The sequence below is a fragment of the Hirsutella rhossiliensis genome (assembly GCF_020360975.1).
Source record: "Hirsutella rhossiliensis strain HR02 chromosome Unknown scaffold00002, whole genome shotgun sequence".
Taxonomy (NCBI): domain Eukaryota; kingdom Fungi; phylum Ascomycota; class Sordariomycetes; order Hypocreales; family Ophiocordycipitaceae; genus Hirsutella; species Hirsutella rhossiliensis.
In genome coordinates, this window is record NW_025408668.1 from 7,391,581 (window position 1) to 7,404,579 (window position 12,999).

General features: G+C 58.9%; 5 protein-coding genes across 5 annotated transcripts; 3 read left to right on the plus strand and 2 right to left on the minus strand.

Moving 5' to 3' along the window:
* Window positions 1-276: 276 nt before the first annotated feature.
* HRG_02573 (glycosyl transferase family, a/b domain-containing protein) lies at window positions 277-1,576 on the plus strand (the record flags this gene model as incomplete). The annotated part of the gene is made up of 2 exons (XM_044861044.1): window positions 277-606; window positions 668-1,576. 2 exons carry the CDS (start codon window positions 277-279, stop codon window positions 1,574-1,576), a joined length of 1,239 nt encoding a protein of 412 aa, XP_044724677.1.
* A 720-nt stretch (window positions 1,577-2,296) lies between these two features.
* Window positions 2,297-3,986, plus strand: HRG_02574 (coA-transferase family III domain-containing protein; the record flags this gene model as incomplete). The annotated part of the gene is made up of 5 exons (XM_044861045.1): window positions 2,297-2,458; window positions 2,523-2,554; window positions 2,700-2,826; window positions 2,909-3,413; window positions 3,481-3,986. The coding sequence occupies 5 exons, from the start codon at window positions 2,297-2,299 to the stop codon at window positions 3,984-3,986; spliced, it is 1,332 nt and encodes a 443-aa protein (XP_044724678.1).
* A 420-nt stretch (window positions 3,987-4,406) lies between these two features.
* HRG_02575 (PHD-finger domain-containing protein) lies at window positions 4,407-5,829 on the plus strand (the record flags this gene model as incomplete). The annotated part of the gene is made up of 2 exons (XM_044861046.1): window positions 4,407-5,231; window positions 5,293-5,829. The coding sequence occupies 2 exons, from the start codon at window positions 4,407-4,409 to the stop codon at window positions 5,827-5,829; spliced, it is 1,362 nt and encodes a 453-aa protein (XP_044724679.1).
* A 418-nt stretch (window positions 5,830-6,247) lies between these two features.
* Window positions 6,248-7,309, minus strand: HRG_02576 (uncharacterized protein; the record flags this gene model as incomplete). The annotated part of the gene is made up of 1 exon (XM_044861047.1): window positions 6,248-7,309. The coding sequence occupies one exon, from the start codon at window positions 7,307-7,309 to the stop codon at window positions 6,248-6,250; it is 1,062 nt and encodes a 353-aa protein (XP_044724680.1).
* Window positions 7,310-10,520: 3,211 nt separating this feature from the next.
* On the minus strand, window positions 10,521-12,349 carry HRG_02577 (asparagine synthetase domain-containing protein C4F6.11c; the record flags this gene model as incomplete). Its single annotated transcript, XM_044861048.1, has 4 exons — window positions 10,521-10,592; window positions 10,678-11,214; window positions 11,269-11,679; window positions 11,735-12,349. 4 exons carry the CDS (start codon window positions 12,347-12,349, stop codon window positions 10,521-10,523), a joined length of 1,635 nt encoding a protein of 544 aa, XP_044724681.1.
* Window positions 12,350-12,999: the final 650 nt, after the last annotated feature.

The following is a 12,999-nucleotide window of genomic DNA, read 5'->3' on the forward strand; positions in this document are numbered from 1 at the left end:
ACTCCATGCACCAGGCTGGGATTGGCCAATTCCGGGCCTGACTCATGGGCAATTCGCAATCAATGGAAGCGCTTGTACAGGTCGCTTCCCCAGCACAACGTCGCCAATGGAGTCTCATCAACGGCACCTGCTAATACAACCCAATCGGGTGGGTCATCAGGGCGAAATCTGAGAAATTCGAGCCTTAAGACGCTCGCGTTGCCCCGAGAGCATTGTTCTCGCCATTTGCAGTCCTCAAGGCTCTCGATCCAACTCCTTTCCCCGCCATCACCAATCATGGCGTCTCCCGTCATCGGCCAGGGCCAGGACGGCCTCCCCCCCGTTGATATCAAGCCATTGTTGACCAAGCTCTGGCCAGTCGACTCCGAAGTCAGTCCGGGTGAGATTGCCGAGGCCATCTCACACTTCTTCACCAACCAGGTCAGCGAGGCCCAGACAGCATCGCTGCTCATGGCCCTTCACTTCACCCGAATGGACTTTCGCCCAGACGTCCTGGCCGAGTGCGCGCACGTCATGATGCACGCGGCTGCGCCCATCCCCGTCAAGGAGCTTGGGCAAGTGCTTGAGCGCCGGGCCCGGAAGGAAGGCAACTACAGAGGCGGACTGGTAAGGCTCACGGACCCATGTCGCGTCGCCAGGCTTCAACAACTGACCTGCTACGCCTCAGTGCGATATCGTTGGCACAGGAGGAGACTCGCACAACACCTTCAACATCAGCACCACCTCGTCCATCCTTGCGTCCGCCCTTGTCATGGTCTCCAAGCACGGCAACAAGGCCAGCACGTCCAAGTCGGGCAGCGCCGACATGATCAACTGCATGAAGCCCCAGGCCCCGGTCTTGGGCGCAGTCAAGCCTGACACCCTGACCAAGGTGTATGCGGCCACCAACTACAGCTTCCTGTTCGCGCCCGTCTTCCACACCGGTATGCGATACGTGGCCCCCGTCCGGAAGCAGCTCCCATGGAGGACAATCTTCAACAACCTGGGACCGCTGGCCAACCCCGTAGAAACCGTGCTCGAGGCACGAGTCGTCGGCGTCGGCCGGCGAGATCTCGGCCCCGCCTTTGCCGAGGCGCTCCGAAGTACCGGCTGTCAAAAGGCCCTGATTGTCTGCGGAGAAGAGGAGCTGGACGAGATTAGCTGTGCGGGCCCAACACTCTGCTGGATACTCAAAAGCCAGACTCCCGGGGGCCAGGTGGAGGTTGAGCACTTCAGGCTCGAACCCAAGGACTTTGGCGTTGCATCTCATGCGCTCAGCGAAGTGTCGTCGGGCAAGGAACCGGCCGAGAATGCCGAGATCCTGAGCCGAATCTTGTGCGGCCAGCTTGCCGAGGACGACCCTCTCATGGACTTTGTGCTGATCAACACGGCGGCGCTTTTGGTCGTGTCCGGCATTTGCGAAGCCGACAGCAGCAACATGGGCCACGGGGACGACGGGAAAGTCGTCACGGAGCGCGGCCCTGCCGGCCAGCGGTGGAAGGAGGGGGTGAGGAGGGCCAGGTGGGCCATCAAGAGCGGCCAGGCCTGGAAACAGTGGCAGGCGTTTGTGAAGGTGACCAACGAGATTGGAGCCTAGCCGCCCACTGCTTCCGCTCTGATGCGGCCCGGCAGCTGTCCACCAGCAACCCCGACCAGTGCGCGCAACTCGGCGACCTTGAGGTCTGGGAGTCGTACGGGTCGCTTCTGCTTCCTATTTCTGTCGATAACCGACGGCACGTGGCAAGCACTCGGCTGTGCCCAGGGGAGATGCCGCGGGCTGACGAGCCGAGGTGGGCACTCAGAAGATGCTCGTCGAGGGTGGATGTGATTGGTTCCAAGGGCATGTTGGGGCATGTTGGTGGTGCGCTGTGGCCCGGGAGGTGCCATTTCGCGGGGCGGCCCGATGCGCCTCAGAAGACGTCGTTGTCGGCTGGGGCCGGAATGACTTGGCGTTATATTACTACGTATCCGTAATCCAGGCCGACATGCTCGCCAGTAGTATCAGCTTGTCAGTTTAACGCCGGGGGCCCTGCCTGCGCTAGTAGGCCGCAGAACGATGATTTCTGGGGTTAGTAGATGCAGAGTGAGCAAAGTCCCTGGTCAACGGCATCTGCCACTGCTTAGGTCAGGCCTCTGTAATGCCGCAGCTACTACTCCGTGCCGCCTCCTGAGCTGCCGGAGGCGCGCCAAGCAGACTTTCATCCGTCTCTCCCGTCCCCTCTGCGCCACTCGGCCCTCCATCCCAATAGTTGCCGCCGCCGCCCTCCTTCGCCCACCACCACCGCCAAGCCTACTCGTTCGGGGCGGTTCGAGGGCCATGTCTTGCCTCGCCCGATACCTACGCCCCGCCCCGGCGGCCCGGCTGCTGCCCACCGCCACGGCGCTCCGGGATCTCCGTCGCCGATACTCGACGCCCGCGAGCGGCGCGCTGCCCCTGCAGGGCTATCGAGTGCTCGACATGACCCGTGTGCTGGCTGGTGTAAGTCGTCGACCACCGGGTCGTGTTGTTCTTTTGCTGACGTTTTCATCACTGCCTTTCACAGCCCTACTGTACGCAAATCCTGGGCGATCTCGGGTGAGCTCATTTCGTCTTCTCAACTTTTTTGATGGGCTCTTTATCCTTTTTTTAAAAACAAACAGGAGAGGACTCAGATGCTTTGTCTGGAGTCGCAGACTCATCCATTACCTATTCGCATGCGCTAACAGTCGATTGACGACAGGGCAGAGGTCATCAAGATTGAACACCCCGTCCGCGGAGACGACACCAGGGCCTGGGGACCTCCGTACGCAGAGTACAAGCCGGATTCCACCGCGCAGGGCCCCGGCGAGTCGGCCTACTTTCTCGGGGTATGTGATCCACGCCGGCCCTGAACCCAGTCGTCTGAACCCAGTCGTCGACATGATGCTCATGCTCGTCAACCATTTCAAGGCCAATCGCAACAAAAAATCCCTCGGCCTCTCCTTTCAGCACAAGCAAGGCGTCGACATTCTCCACAAGCTCGTCGCCAAGTGCGACATTGTCGTCGAAAACTACCTCCCGGGGACACTCAAAAAGTACTCCCTGGACTACGAGACGCTCCGCGCCATCAACCCGAGCCTGATTTATGCCTCCATCACCGGCTACGGCCAGACGGGGCCCTACTCCAACCGCGCTGGCTACGACGTCATGGTCGAGGCCGAGTTCGGCCTCATGCACATCACTGGCTCCCGCGACGGCCCTCCCGTCAAGGTTGGCGTGGCCGTGACTGATCTCACCACCGGCCTCTACACCAGCAACAGCATCATGGCCGCCTTGCTGGGCAGGGCCAGAACCGGCAAGGGCCAGCAAATTGACGTGGCCTTGAGCGACTGCCAGACTGCCACCCTGGCCAACATTGCCAGCAGCTGCTTGGTCAGTGGCAAGCGAGACTCGGGTAGATGGGGCACGGCGCATCGTAAGTCAGCCCCGGTCTCACCCATGCATGCCCTTCCTCAAGCTCATCACGGACCTTTCCCTCATAGCATCCATTGTGCCTTATCGGTCTTTCAAGACCAAAGACGGGGACATCCTCTTTGGCGGCGGCAATGACCGTCTGTTTGGCGTCTTGTGCGACGGGCTCGGCCGGCCGGAGTGGAAAGACGACGCCAAGTTCAAGACAAACGCCGACAGGGTGGCCAACCGCGCGGACCTCGAGGCCGAGATCGAGGCCCTCTCGCAACAAAAGACGACACAGGAGTGGCTCGAGGTGTTCGAGGGCAGCGGCATGCCGTACGCGGCCGTCAACGACGTCCAGGACACGCTGAACCACGAGCACACGAGGGCGCGCAACATGGTGGTCGAGATGGAGCATCAAGCCTGCGGGCCCATCAAAATGGTCAACACGCCCGTCAAGTTCTCCGAGAGCCAGCCCACAATCCGCGCCGTGCCGCCCATGCTGGGCCAGCACACGGACGAGCTGCTGAGCGAGCACCTGGGTCTGGGCGAGTCGGAGATTGCCAGGCTGAGGCAGGATGGAGTTGTTAGATAAAGGGCCTTCTTCTCGCTCAGTAGCGGAGAAATATAAAGGGAAGAGGCCTCCGCCTTGAATGAGCCCATTTATTGCCCGAGGTGGTCGAGTGACTTCTGGTACTACAAGTCATTTTGCGGTTGCCGAGTTGAGGCCATCACGTGATTCTCGCACGTGCCGGCCTGTCGTCTATTAATACATGCAGAACTACGGGTCGATCCTCTCCAGTTCAGTCGCCCATCGACTCATCAATTGTAAGAGAAGCTACTAGAGAGAAATCGATAATCACGGCCCACGGACTCATCCATCGCCTCAGTTGCCGTCTCTGCTTTACACGAATCCGTCTCTCGTGGCGTCTCACTCGCCACGTCAAGTCTTCTTCTGACCGATCCCCGAAGCCATGAGATGACATTGCCATTGTCGGCAGACCTCGCCAGCGAAATGGACATGTCTCCTTCGACGGTCGAGGTTTCGTCGGCGCCAACTGCCCCGAATACCGAGGGAAGCGATGCCCTCAGAGATGCCGCCTCGTCGCAGGCAAGTCCAGCCTACAAGCCCCAGTTCTCCGCGTCCAGCTCATGGATACTCGAGCGGCTGAGGAACAGCGAGGATGCACCGGACTCTTCAAATGTCCCCTCGCTGCCTGTATCTGCCGTAAAGGGAGAACCTGACAATCTCGCGATGCAATCCACGCAGCCCATGGCTTCTACGCTGGCCATGCCCGAGCCCAGAGCCCAGCAACCCCTGGCGGGCGTGTCTGACATTGCGAAGCGCTTGATACACTTCCGCCCTCCCAGTCTGAAGAGAAAGCGCAGTTCAGATGATCTCGAGGCCGACTTTACTCAGAATACAGTTCCCTTCCGCGTCCCTGCCCCGGCCAGGCTCCCTGAATTGACCACCTCGTCACTGCACCTCAAGGAAGCGTCAGAGCTTGGCAGCGCCCGCCACTGTTCCAAGTGCGGCCAAAGCTCGCTCCCGTCCGAGGACAATGCTTTCATCGCATGCATCGGCTGTCAAAGTTGGTCACACCTGCAGTGTGCATCTGCCACGACCGATATGGCAGACAATGCAAACTACCTGTGCTTAGATTGCAAAATGGGCCCTGGAAAGGAGAAGCAAACTGGCGCCGAGTACGCGGAGGCGCATGAACGTCAACTGTTAGTCAATAGGATTCGAAACAAACGGCTGTCCAAATTGCCCGCCGGCGTCGTTCCAGCCAAGCCTGAGTTGGTCGGCTTTCTCGCGAAACAGGCCTCGGACTCTGAGGTAAGTATCGCCTCACTTCGTGCTCGTGCTATGCTACGATGATGGCTGACCAACCCTCTAGCGTACGGAATATTTTTACAGCAAGAAGAGAAGGGACCTGCTCAATATCCTATCACTCTGTGACCAGCTGAAGCCTCAACTACTCGTCGACATCCTAGTCTCGGTGTCTAAGAAACACCCTGATCTACCCATATTTGACGATCCGGATTGGAGGGCCAACTTGCCCAGCCGTGCCGCGCACCCAAAATCCAAATCGACAAGCCAGAGCGTGCGGGTGTTCAGCCAGCCGAGGCATGGACTCGCTCTACTACATGCAAAAGAATCCCGAAAACCTAGGGGTCGCCCAAGGTTGATGAAGCAGAACGCCGTGGCTGAGGCGGAGGTGGTGAGTGCCGAAATAGCAGTCGGGTCTGCGGGGGATGGAGGAGAAAACTCGCTCCCACCGACGTGGCCCCAGGCCGGCCAGGGGCTGTACGCCAAATTACCCCCGGAAGACGAGGACAGGGATTTTCTGGTGGACGACAACGACGAAGAGGCGTTCAGCCACTTTATGGTGGACAAAATGGGGAAGCAGATGGTTGTTTCAGTCTGTGCTTGAATGTCGACGGAGCTGCTCGTGTACTGTCTCGTCCGCAGCTGCTTGAAACCTGGTTCGGTATGTGGCAAGCAATCCCAAGAAACATTCCTCACTTATGATTCATGTCAGAAGACTGTAGCGAATGTCGCGTCTCTCGAAAGCAGCAAAGGTCAAGTCCTGGTCACGGCGAGTTTGGGATGATGTGGACGCCGCATGGCTAATTATGATTGTTGCTCTAACCCCTGAATCGCAACGCTGGGGGCAATGGAGGCACATAGGCGCTCCGAGTAGTAAGAAGAAGATATGTACATCATTAAGCATGGTCGTCGAGATCCTCAGACGGATGCTCTGTTCTTCTCCATCTGCCACTTTACCGGCAGCCAACCAATTTTCGCCAAAAGACAACTCCCTACATGCTTGTTCACCCTCCCTGGGCTGCTTAAGAGCAGTTGCAGTTGAAGATGCGGAGGAGGCCGCCGAGCAGGCCGCCGACGAGGCAGAGCAGGCCGTCGACAGCAACGGTGACGACAACCTTGGCGGCGTTCACGATGAGCAGGATGTTGGGGAGGATGCAGAGGCCAACGAGCCCCTCAAGGTTGGCGCCAATCTCGGCATCGACGTCGATGTAGTTCTTGCAGCCCTTGGTGCTATAGGAAACGCAGTCGAAGTTGCACTTGCCGAGGCCGACGGCGCAGAAGACGCCGCCGAGGTTGCCGAGCAGACCGAGAGAGACGTGGGCGGCAACGTCAGCCTGGAGGACGGAGTGGCCGAAGACGTTGGTGTTGAAGAGGACGACGGCGTCGATGACGCTCTCGAGGTAGAGGCCGGCCAGACCGGCGACAACGGCCTTGAGGTCGACGCTGATGTCGGCCTCGACGTCAATTTCGACGAGGGCGGAAATCTCCAGGGCAATGTCGGCGGCGGCGACAAAGGCAATGGTGTTGAGGCTGGCCTGGCAGTACTCGTGCTTGCGGCTGTACTTGACGATGCGGTAAGGGGAGATGGCGCAGTAGGTGTCGAGCTTGACGCCCTTGGAGCCATAGACGTCGGTCTTGGGCTCGGGCCAGGCGCCCGTCAGGCGCTTGCCGCCGCACTTCTTGGACTTGTGGTCGAGCTTCTGGCCCGGGGCGCAGGCACACGACTTGGTCCAGGGGCAGTAGCTCAGGCCCGAGGGGCACTTGAAGCTCTTGGCGGCGCGGCGCGCGGCATCGACCTTGCCATCGGCGTGGCGGGAGACAAGGACGTCGACGTCGGCATCGACGTCGACGTCGGCAAGCTCCTGGCGGCGGTCGAGGAAGTCGGCGTCATAGATGTCGGCGTCGTCACCATCGGCATCGGTGAAGCTGCCATGGTGGACCGGGAGGACCTTGGCATTGACATCGACGTCGCCATCGACGAGGCCATCGACATTGACGTTGGCGTCAGCAGTCACGTCGGCAACGCCAACGCCAGCGGTGGCCGTGCTGGCCAGGAGGCTGGTGATGGCAAGAGAGAAACGCATCTTTGCGAATAGAGAGGCAAGGTCGAGGGGAAGGAGAAGAAAGCAAGGCTGAAACGAGGGAAGAGAGCGAGTGACTAGTGCTGTAGAAGCAACTGGGGAAAAGAGCGATGGCTTGGTGAGGCTGGTGAGGATGAAGTGAGAGGAGAGAGAGGCAAGGGGGCCGGGCAGAGAGGCCTTATATAGGCGGAGATGGAGACGACGATGGGCCCCTTTTCCCCTGTGGCGATGTCGACTCGGACTTACACGGCCGTCATGGATGCGGTGTCCTCCCTAGGGGGTGTGGGAGGAGTCGTTGTCACTCGGCAGTGCCAGCTGGTTGCCGAAGAGATCCAACCCCCTTTCTCACACACACACACTCTCTCTCACTCTCCCTCTCTCTCTCATCCTCGTCTGTCCCCGCTCACGTCCCCGCCTCTCCCCACTCCCGCAAATTCAGCTGAACAGCCAAGCAGCCTCGACTTGGCCATGACAGGCGTGAGGCGTTGGGTCTCTGGATATACCGACGGGCCCGTGCTCGGCCGAACCGACATGACGGGAAGGGGCAGGGATGTCTGTGTGCGTGCGTGGCGAATGTGGGAAAAGGCGCGGGAGGTCAATTTTACCGTGAGGGCCCGGTCCACCGGATGATGGGCTCCATTTACGCATAAACACGGACGGACGAGGTCGGATCGAGGACCAACACGGGGGCCCATTGTCGATGACATGGGGGGGCACGGCCGGCCACTGGATAGACGGCTATGGGCCTGGCCGGTGAGGAGTTTTCCTGCCAGTCGCTTGCCGCGAGCTGAGGAGGAAGAGCGTCGTGCAACAAGAGAGGGCCCGTGACATGCTTCGTGTCCCCGTAGCACGGCGGCGGCGTGTCTGCGAGGTACGGCAGTTGCAAAGAAAGCCCGTGCTCCACGCACCGACGGCCTGACGGCCAAGGCAAGGAAGATGCCGGGGCAATCTTACTCTTTCTTGCTTGTCTGCTCTCGACGGCGTGGATCCCATCCAGGGGCAACCAACCAACGACCGTCCTGGCTGCTCTTCGCACATGAGAGTTTTGGGGGGGGGAGGGGGAGGGAGCTTGGGCGTGGATGAGGCCGCCGCGGCGGACATGTTGACGCTTATTCAATGGGGCGCGAAGGCCGTCATCTTATGTTTTGCGCTGTTGGTTCGTGGTTTGGGGGAAAGGGGGCTCGGGTTGTGGTTATTTTGGAGCCCCGAGTGCACGGCTTTTCGTGAATGGCCGAGGAATGGGGGCCGGAAACACTGTAGCTAGCCCAACATAGACCAGAGGCAGGGCAACCAGGGGGGAAAGCAGGCGAGGCAAGGGGGTGGTTGGTTTGCTGCTGCTGCTGCTGCTGCTGTTGTTGTTGTTGTTTGTCCGGAGCCTGCCGCTTCCCGCTCTCCTTTTTTTCCCACCATCTTCTCTTTGCACATGGGCAATGCAAGTGCAGTCTCCATTAAGAACCTCCGCATGTTGTACCTGTATGTTTGACTGTCTGTCTGTATGTATGTTGTCATGGCACGTACGGTGACACTGCCTCGCTCGGACATGTAAGGGCAAAGCAGGCATCCGAATGGCAGCCGGCCCCTGAGCCGGTCATGTACAGAAAGGCATCCATCATATGTACCGTCTGGCGGGTGCATGCTCCTCGTCTCGGGCCGTGGCATCTCCGTCTGCCTGTCCATCCATCATCCATCAGATCTGAGCAGCCAATGAATGCCCAGGCATGTGAAAACAACACATGATGCTCATCATCAGCCAACCAACGAGGCGAGAGACGAAGCGAAAAAATCATACTCTGCCGACATCTCTCTCTCGGCCCTTTTGCTCTCTTTCGCCTCCTCGCCTTCTGTAATCTCTTGGAATTCTTTTCCATCTCAGCAAAACATGACGGGAAAAGGAACAATGGCAAGGTGGGGGAAACTGCGATCTTCATTGTCATGCGGCAGCCACCAACAGCCAACACAGGCCTCGCTCGCCTGTCGGTCGATATATCCCTCTGCCTCCCTCTGCTGCACTGCGCTGAGCTGACCCAGGGCCATGCACGTGTGCGTCACATCTGCTGTGCGCCGGCTGTCGTGCACCTCTGTGGCCGAACCGTCTGCCGCCGTCATCGCCTGCTGTGGCACTCGCCGTCTCTCGTCTCCTTTTCCTTTTTCCCGCTTCCTTCATCGCTCTCGGCAAGCGTCGCCGTCCAATCGCCCATCGTGGCGCGCCGCATCGCTGTCTTATTGCTAGCTGCGATCCGAAATGTCCTGCTGCCTGGCAGGGCAGGGATAGCCCTTTCTCGGGCTGAAAGAAAAAAGCAGGCCCGCAGCCCGAGGGGAAAACAGCATGTAAGCCATGTGGGTTGAGAGACAAGAACCAAATGACAAATGAATCATGATATGACCGGCTCATGTCTCACGACCAATGCCTGGCCTTCCATTCTCGTCCTCGGCCAGTCACCAACGAAAGAGACAGAGAGAGAGCTGGGGAGAGGAAGAACACAACCCAGCCCCTGGTCCCCATGGTCCATCGCCATCTTCCAGACGAGTCTCTCCCGTCATCTCCCGCAACTGTTGGCAGACGATGCCCCCTTTTCCGTAGTGGCTTCGGCTCTTTCAATCAACATCAAATGGCTGCCACCGCCAAATACACTTGTCTCTGGCGGGCGAGACTGTCTCGGTACCGCCGCAGATGACTCGGGTCACGAGACGTCCACTCCCCAAATACGGCATCGCCAAACGAAACATTGCCCTGTATCGAACCGGTTGGTCCCCGTTGAGCAAGGGAGGAAAAGAAAAGGAAAGTTGAGCCTAAAGTTGGCTCGTCGTTGCGTGCGCTGCTCAGCAGCTAGCTAAAGTAGATCATGGCCTTGCTTCAACTGCTCATGCCTGCCGTTGAAAATCTCTCCGCCCAGTTGCTTCTCTTCGTCTTCGTTTCATTGGCTGTTTGCTCTGATCCCTTCTCTCCTGGTCCCTTCTCTTCTGCCCAATCCATGGCTTGTTGCGGGGCCCGTGAAACTCTCCCATGGAGCTGTATGGCTCGGCTCAGACTTGCCTTTACAACGTCATCGCCTGGTTGCCAGTGACAGCGCTCGGAAGGAACCAAGGGTTCGCTTTCGCAAACGCACATGTGATCCCAATGAGGCCATCTTCTGCACCACAGCTCGGAAGTATCTGTTTCGTGTCATCACAGCCACAGCCATTGACGCATCCGGACACTTGTCCCGGGGCTTCATCACCATGAGATGAGTGTTGTTCCCTTGACTTTGCCACTCTCCATCTTGGCCGTCCTGGCCCCAAACTGAATCTGTCCAAGGCCGTCAGTTGACTGTTTTTATGGAATAATCAAAAAAGACTAGCTGACGAAAGGACGCTCCGGTAATTCCACTTACTGCTCGCTTCTTCTCCCCTGCGACGGTTCCCATGCCCAATTCTTCCGCCAGCAGCCGCAAGACCCTCTTGCCAGGCTCGACGCGCTCGTCGGGACCTTGGTTCTCAAAGTCACACTTCTCCCACACGGGAGACTCGATGGCCCACCTGGCCAGGCCTTCGTCAAGGTAGGGAAATCTCACCTCTCGTTCCCAGTGGGCCATGACTCTGTCGTCTCGGCCCAGGTTCCTCTTGCCCACGCGGCCCATGTCCAGTTTGAGCTCTTCCACGAGGCCTGCGTAGCCCTGTCTGGAAAAGGCCGTGGCATGGCGGACGTACCCTCCGAAGAGCTCGTCTGCGCCAAGTCCAGAGAGCAACACGCGGGCTGTCGTCGAGTACGGGCGACCTTCTGAGCCGGGGCTCTCCTGGCAGAACCCCTGCCCCCTGGCAGCGAAGTACAGAGCGTAGGCAATGGAGAGGTCCATTTCAGTGTTGTGAGGAGACATCAAATCAATGACTTCACTTCTGTGACTAGATACGAGAGAAAAGGGGACGTTCACCTGATTGAGGGATGAGCCAAGTCAAAAGACGATGGGCGGTCAAGGTTGACTCACGCAAACGAGACGCCATGTCCTTTGGGGACAAACTTGCAGCAGCTCCTCAAAGGATTGTCGGCCCGTGACTCGGTCGGGACAAAGCTCGCACAGGTCGGCTTGTGAGGCACTTGGATGTCGCGCGGCTATCCTGGGGTTCTCGAACGCCACACTAATGAGGTCAATCACTTGGTCAATAGGAAGAATATCACTGGTGAGCCGGGCCAGTACGGTGCAGTCGAGGCCTCCGGAGAACAGAATTGCAATCCTGGCATCACAGGGCGATGCCTGAGGCGGCACGGGCACGTGGAGCACTCGAGGCTGTAGGGACGCTTCGAGCTTGTGCCGTAGCTGAGCCACCGAATGCGACTTTCGAGTCAACTTGACGTTGGTAGTGGGAGTGGCAGCGTTGAACACGCCGAGACTGGACACCTGGGCAGCCGAGTTCTTTAGCATAAGCAAGCAACGACGGAAGGCCAAGACTGACAAGGGCGGGATCTTGGGCCCAAGCACATCTAGCAGGGACTAGTTCAGCCGACACGTCGGTACGCGCATCGAGTTGGAGAAAATAGCACCCGTCAGCTTCGACTTCGACCCAGCCAGCCGCTGGCGACCCGGCAACACTTGAGAGCGAAAATGGGTCCCCGGGCTTGATTAGCAGAGACCGACGTCCCAGGCGATCCCGCCCGTAGTAGAGACGCCTTGCGGGATAGTCGAGATATATGAAGGCAAAGGGACCCTCAATGGCACGAAGCACGTCGAGGACGCCGTCAACGTGGCCCCGGTCAGCGGCACTCAGCTGGGATAAGACGGCCTGGGCGTCGTTTCCCTGGACCGGTTGGCCCCGGATCCTCCAGGCCTCGCCATTCCAGCAGAGAGCGGAGCCGTTAGCGGCATCGACGAGGGGCTGCTTGGCAATGGCGTCGCCGCGCAGGGACAGGACCGTCGAGGTGAGGCTCAGGAAGAGAGGGCCGTGGCCAAAGTCCAGCCGCTGCGTCACGGAGCCAGCGTGATCAGGGCCTCGCCGCCGGAGACGCTCATACAAGGCTGGGGGGATGAGGCTATCGTCGGAGGCAGAGATGGTGGCGTGGATGCCGCACATTCTGCTGCTGGCCTTGTTGGCACGGGGATCTTGAAGTGCGGTTGTGAAATGGTGGTGTTTTAATTTATTTTGAGTATTACTATTTGCATAGACAAAAGTCTCTATTTGCACAGACGATCTACTTTTTCTGCGCGTACCCCGCTCGCCCAGCCCCCGCCACCCAATTTAGCTGCACTAACGTGGCAAAGGAGGGAGCCGCGCCAGCATAAAGATCATATACACCTATAAGCCTAGGGCACCTTAATTCGTTTAAATAACGCATCTTCGCGATTATCGCGAGATATGCGTATATTACGTCGTATATTACGGCCCGGCTAATAGTCCGGCCTAGGCTACGTGGGCGTGGGCTGCGTAGCTGGGATAACCTCCTCTACTGACGAGGCCGGCGTAGCCCTTGCACCTCTGCCCCGTCTCCCTCGAGATCCCCTTCCCCGTGTATTTGCGCGCGCTCGCGATCTTCCTAATAACGGCCGGGTAGAGCCCTAACTGCCTCCTTTATCAATCTCGGCTTATGTGCGCGTGCGGCGTACGCTAGCGTTGAGGCGGCGGGTGCTTGCCTAACTAGACCGCGGCAGCCGTCTCTGCGTGCCTCTAACTAACTATAAGGCCGGCTGCGAAGCTAGCTACGCGGCATCGTCGTCTTCGTCTCG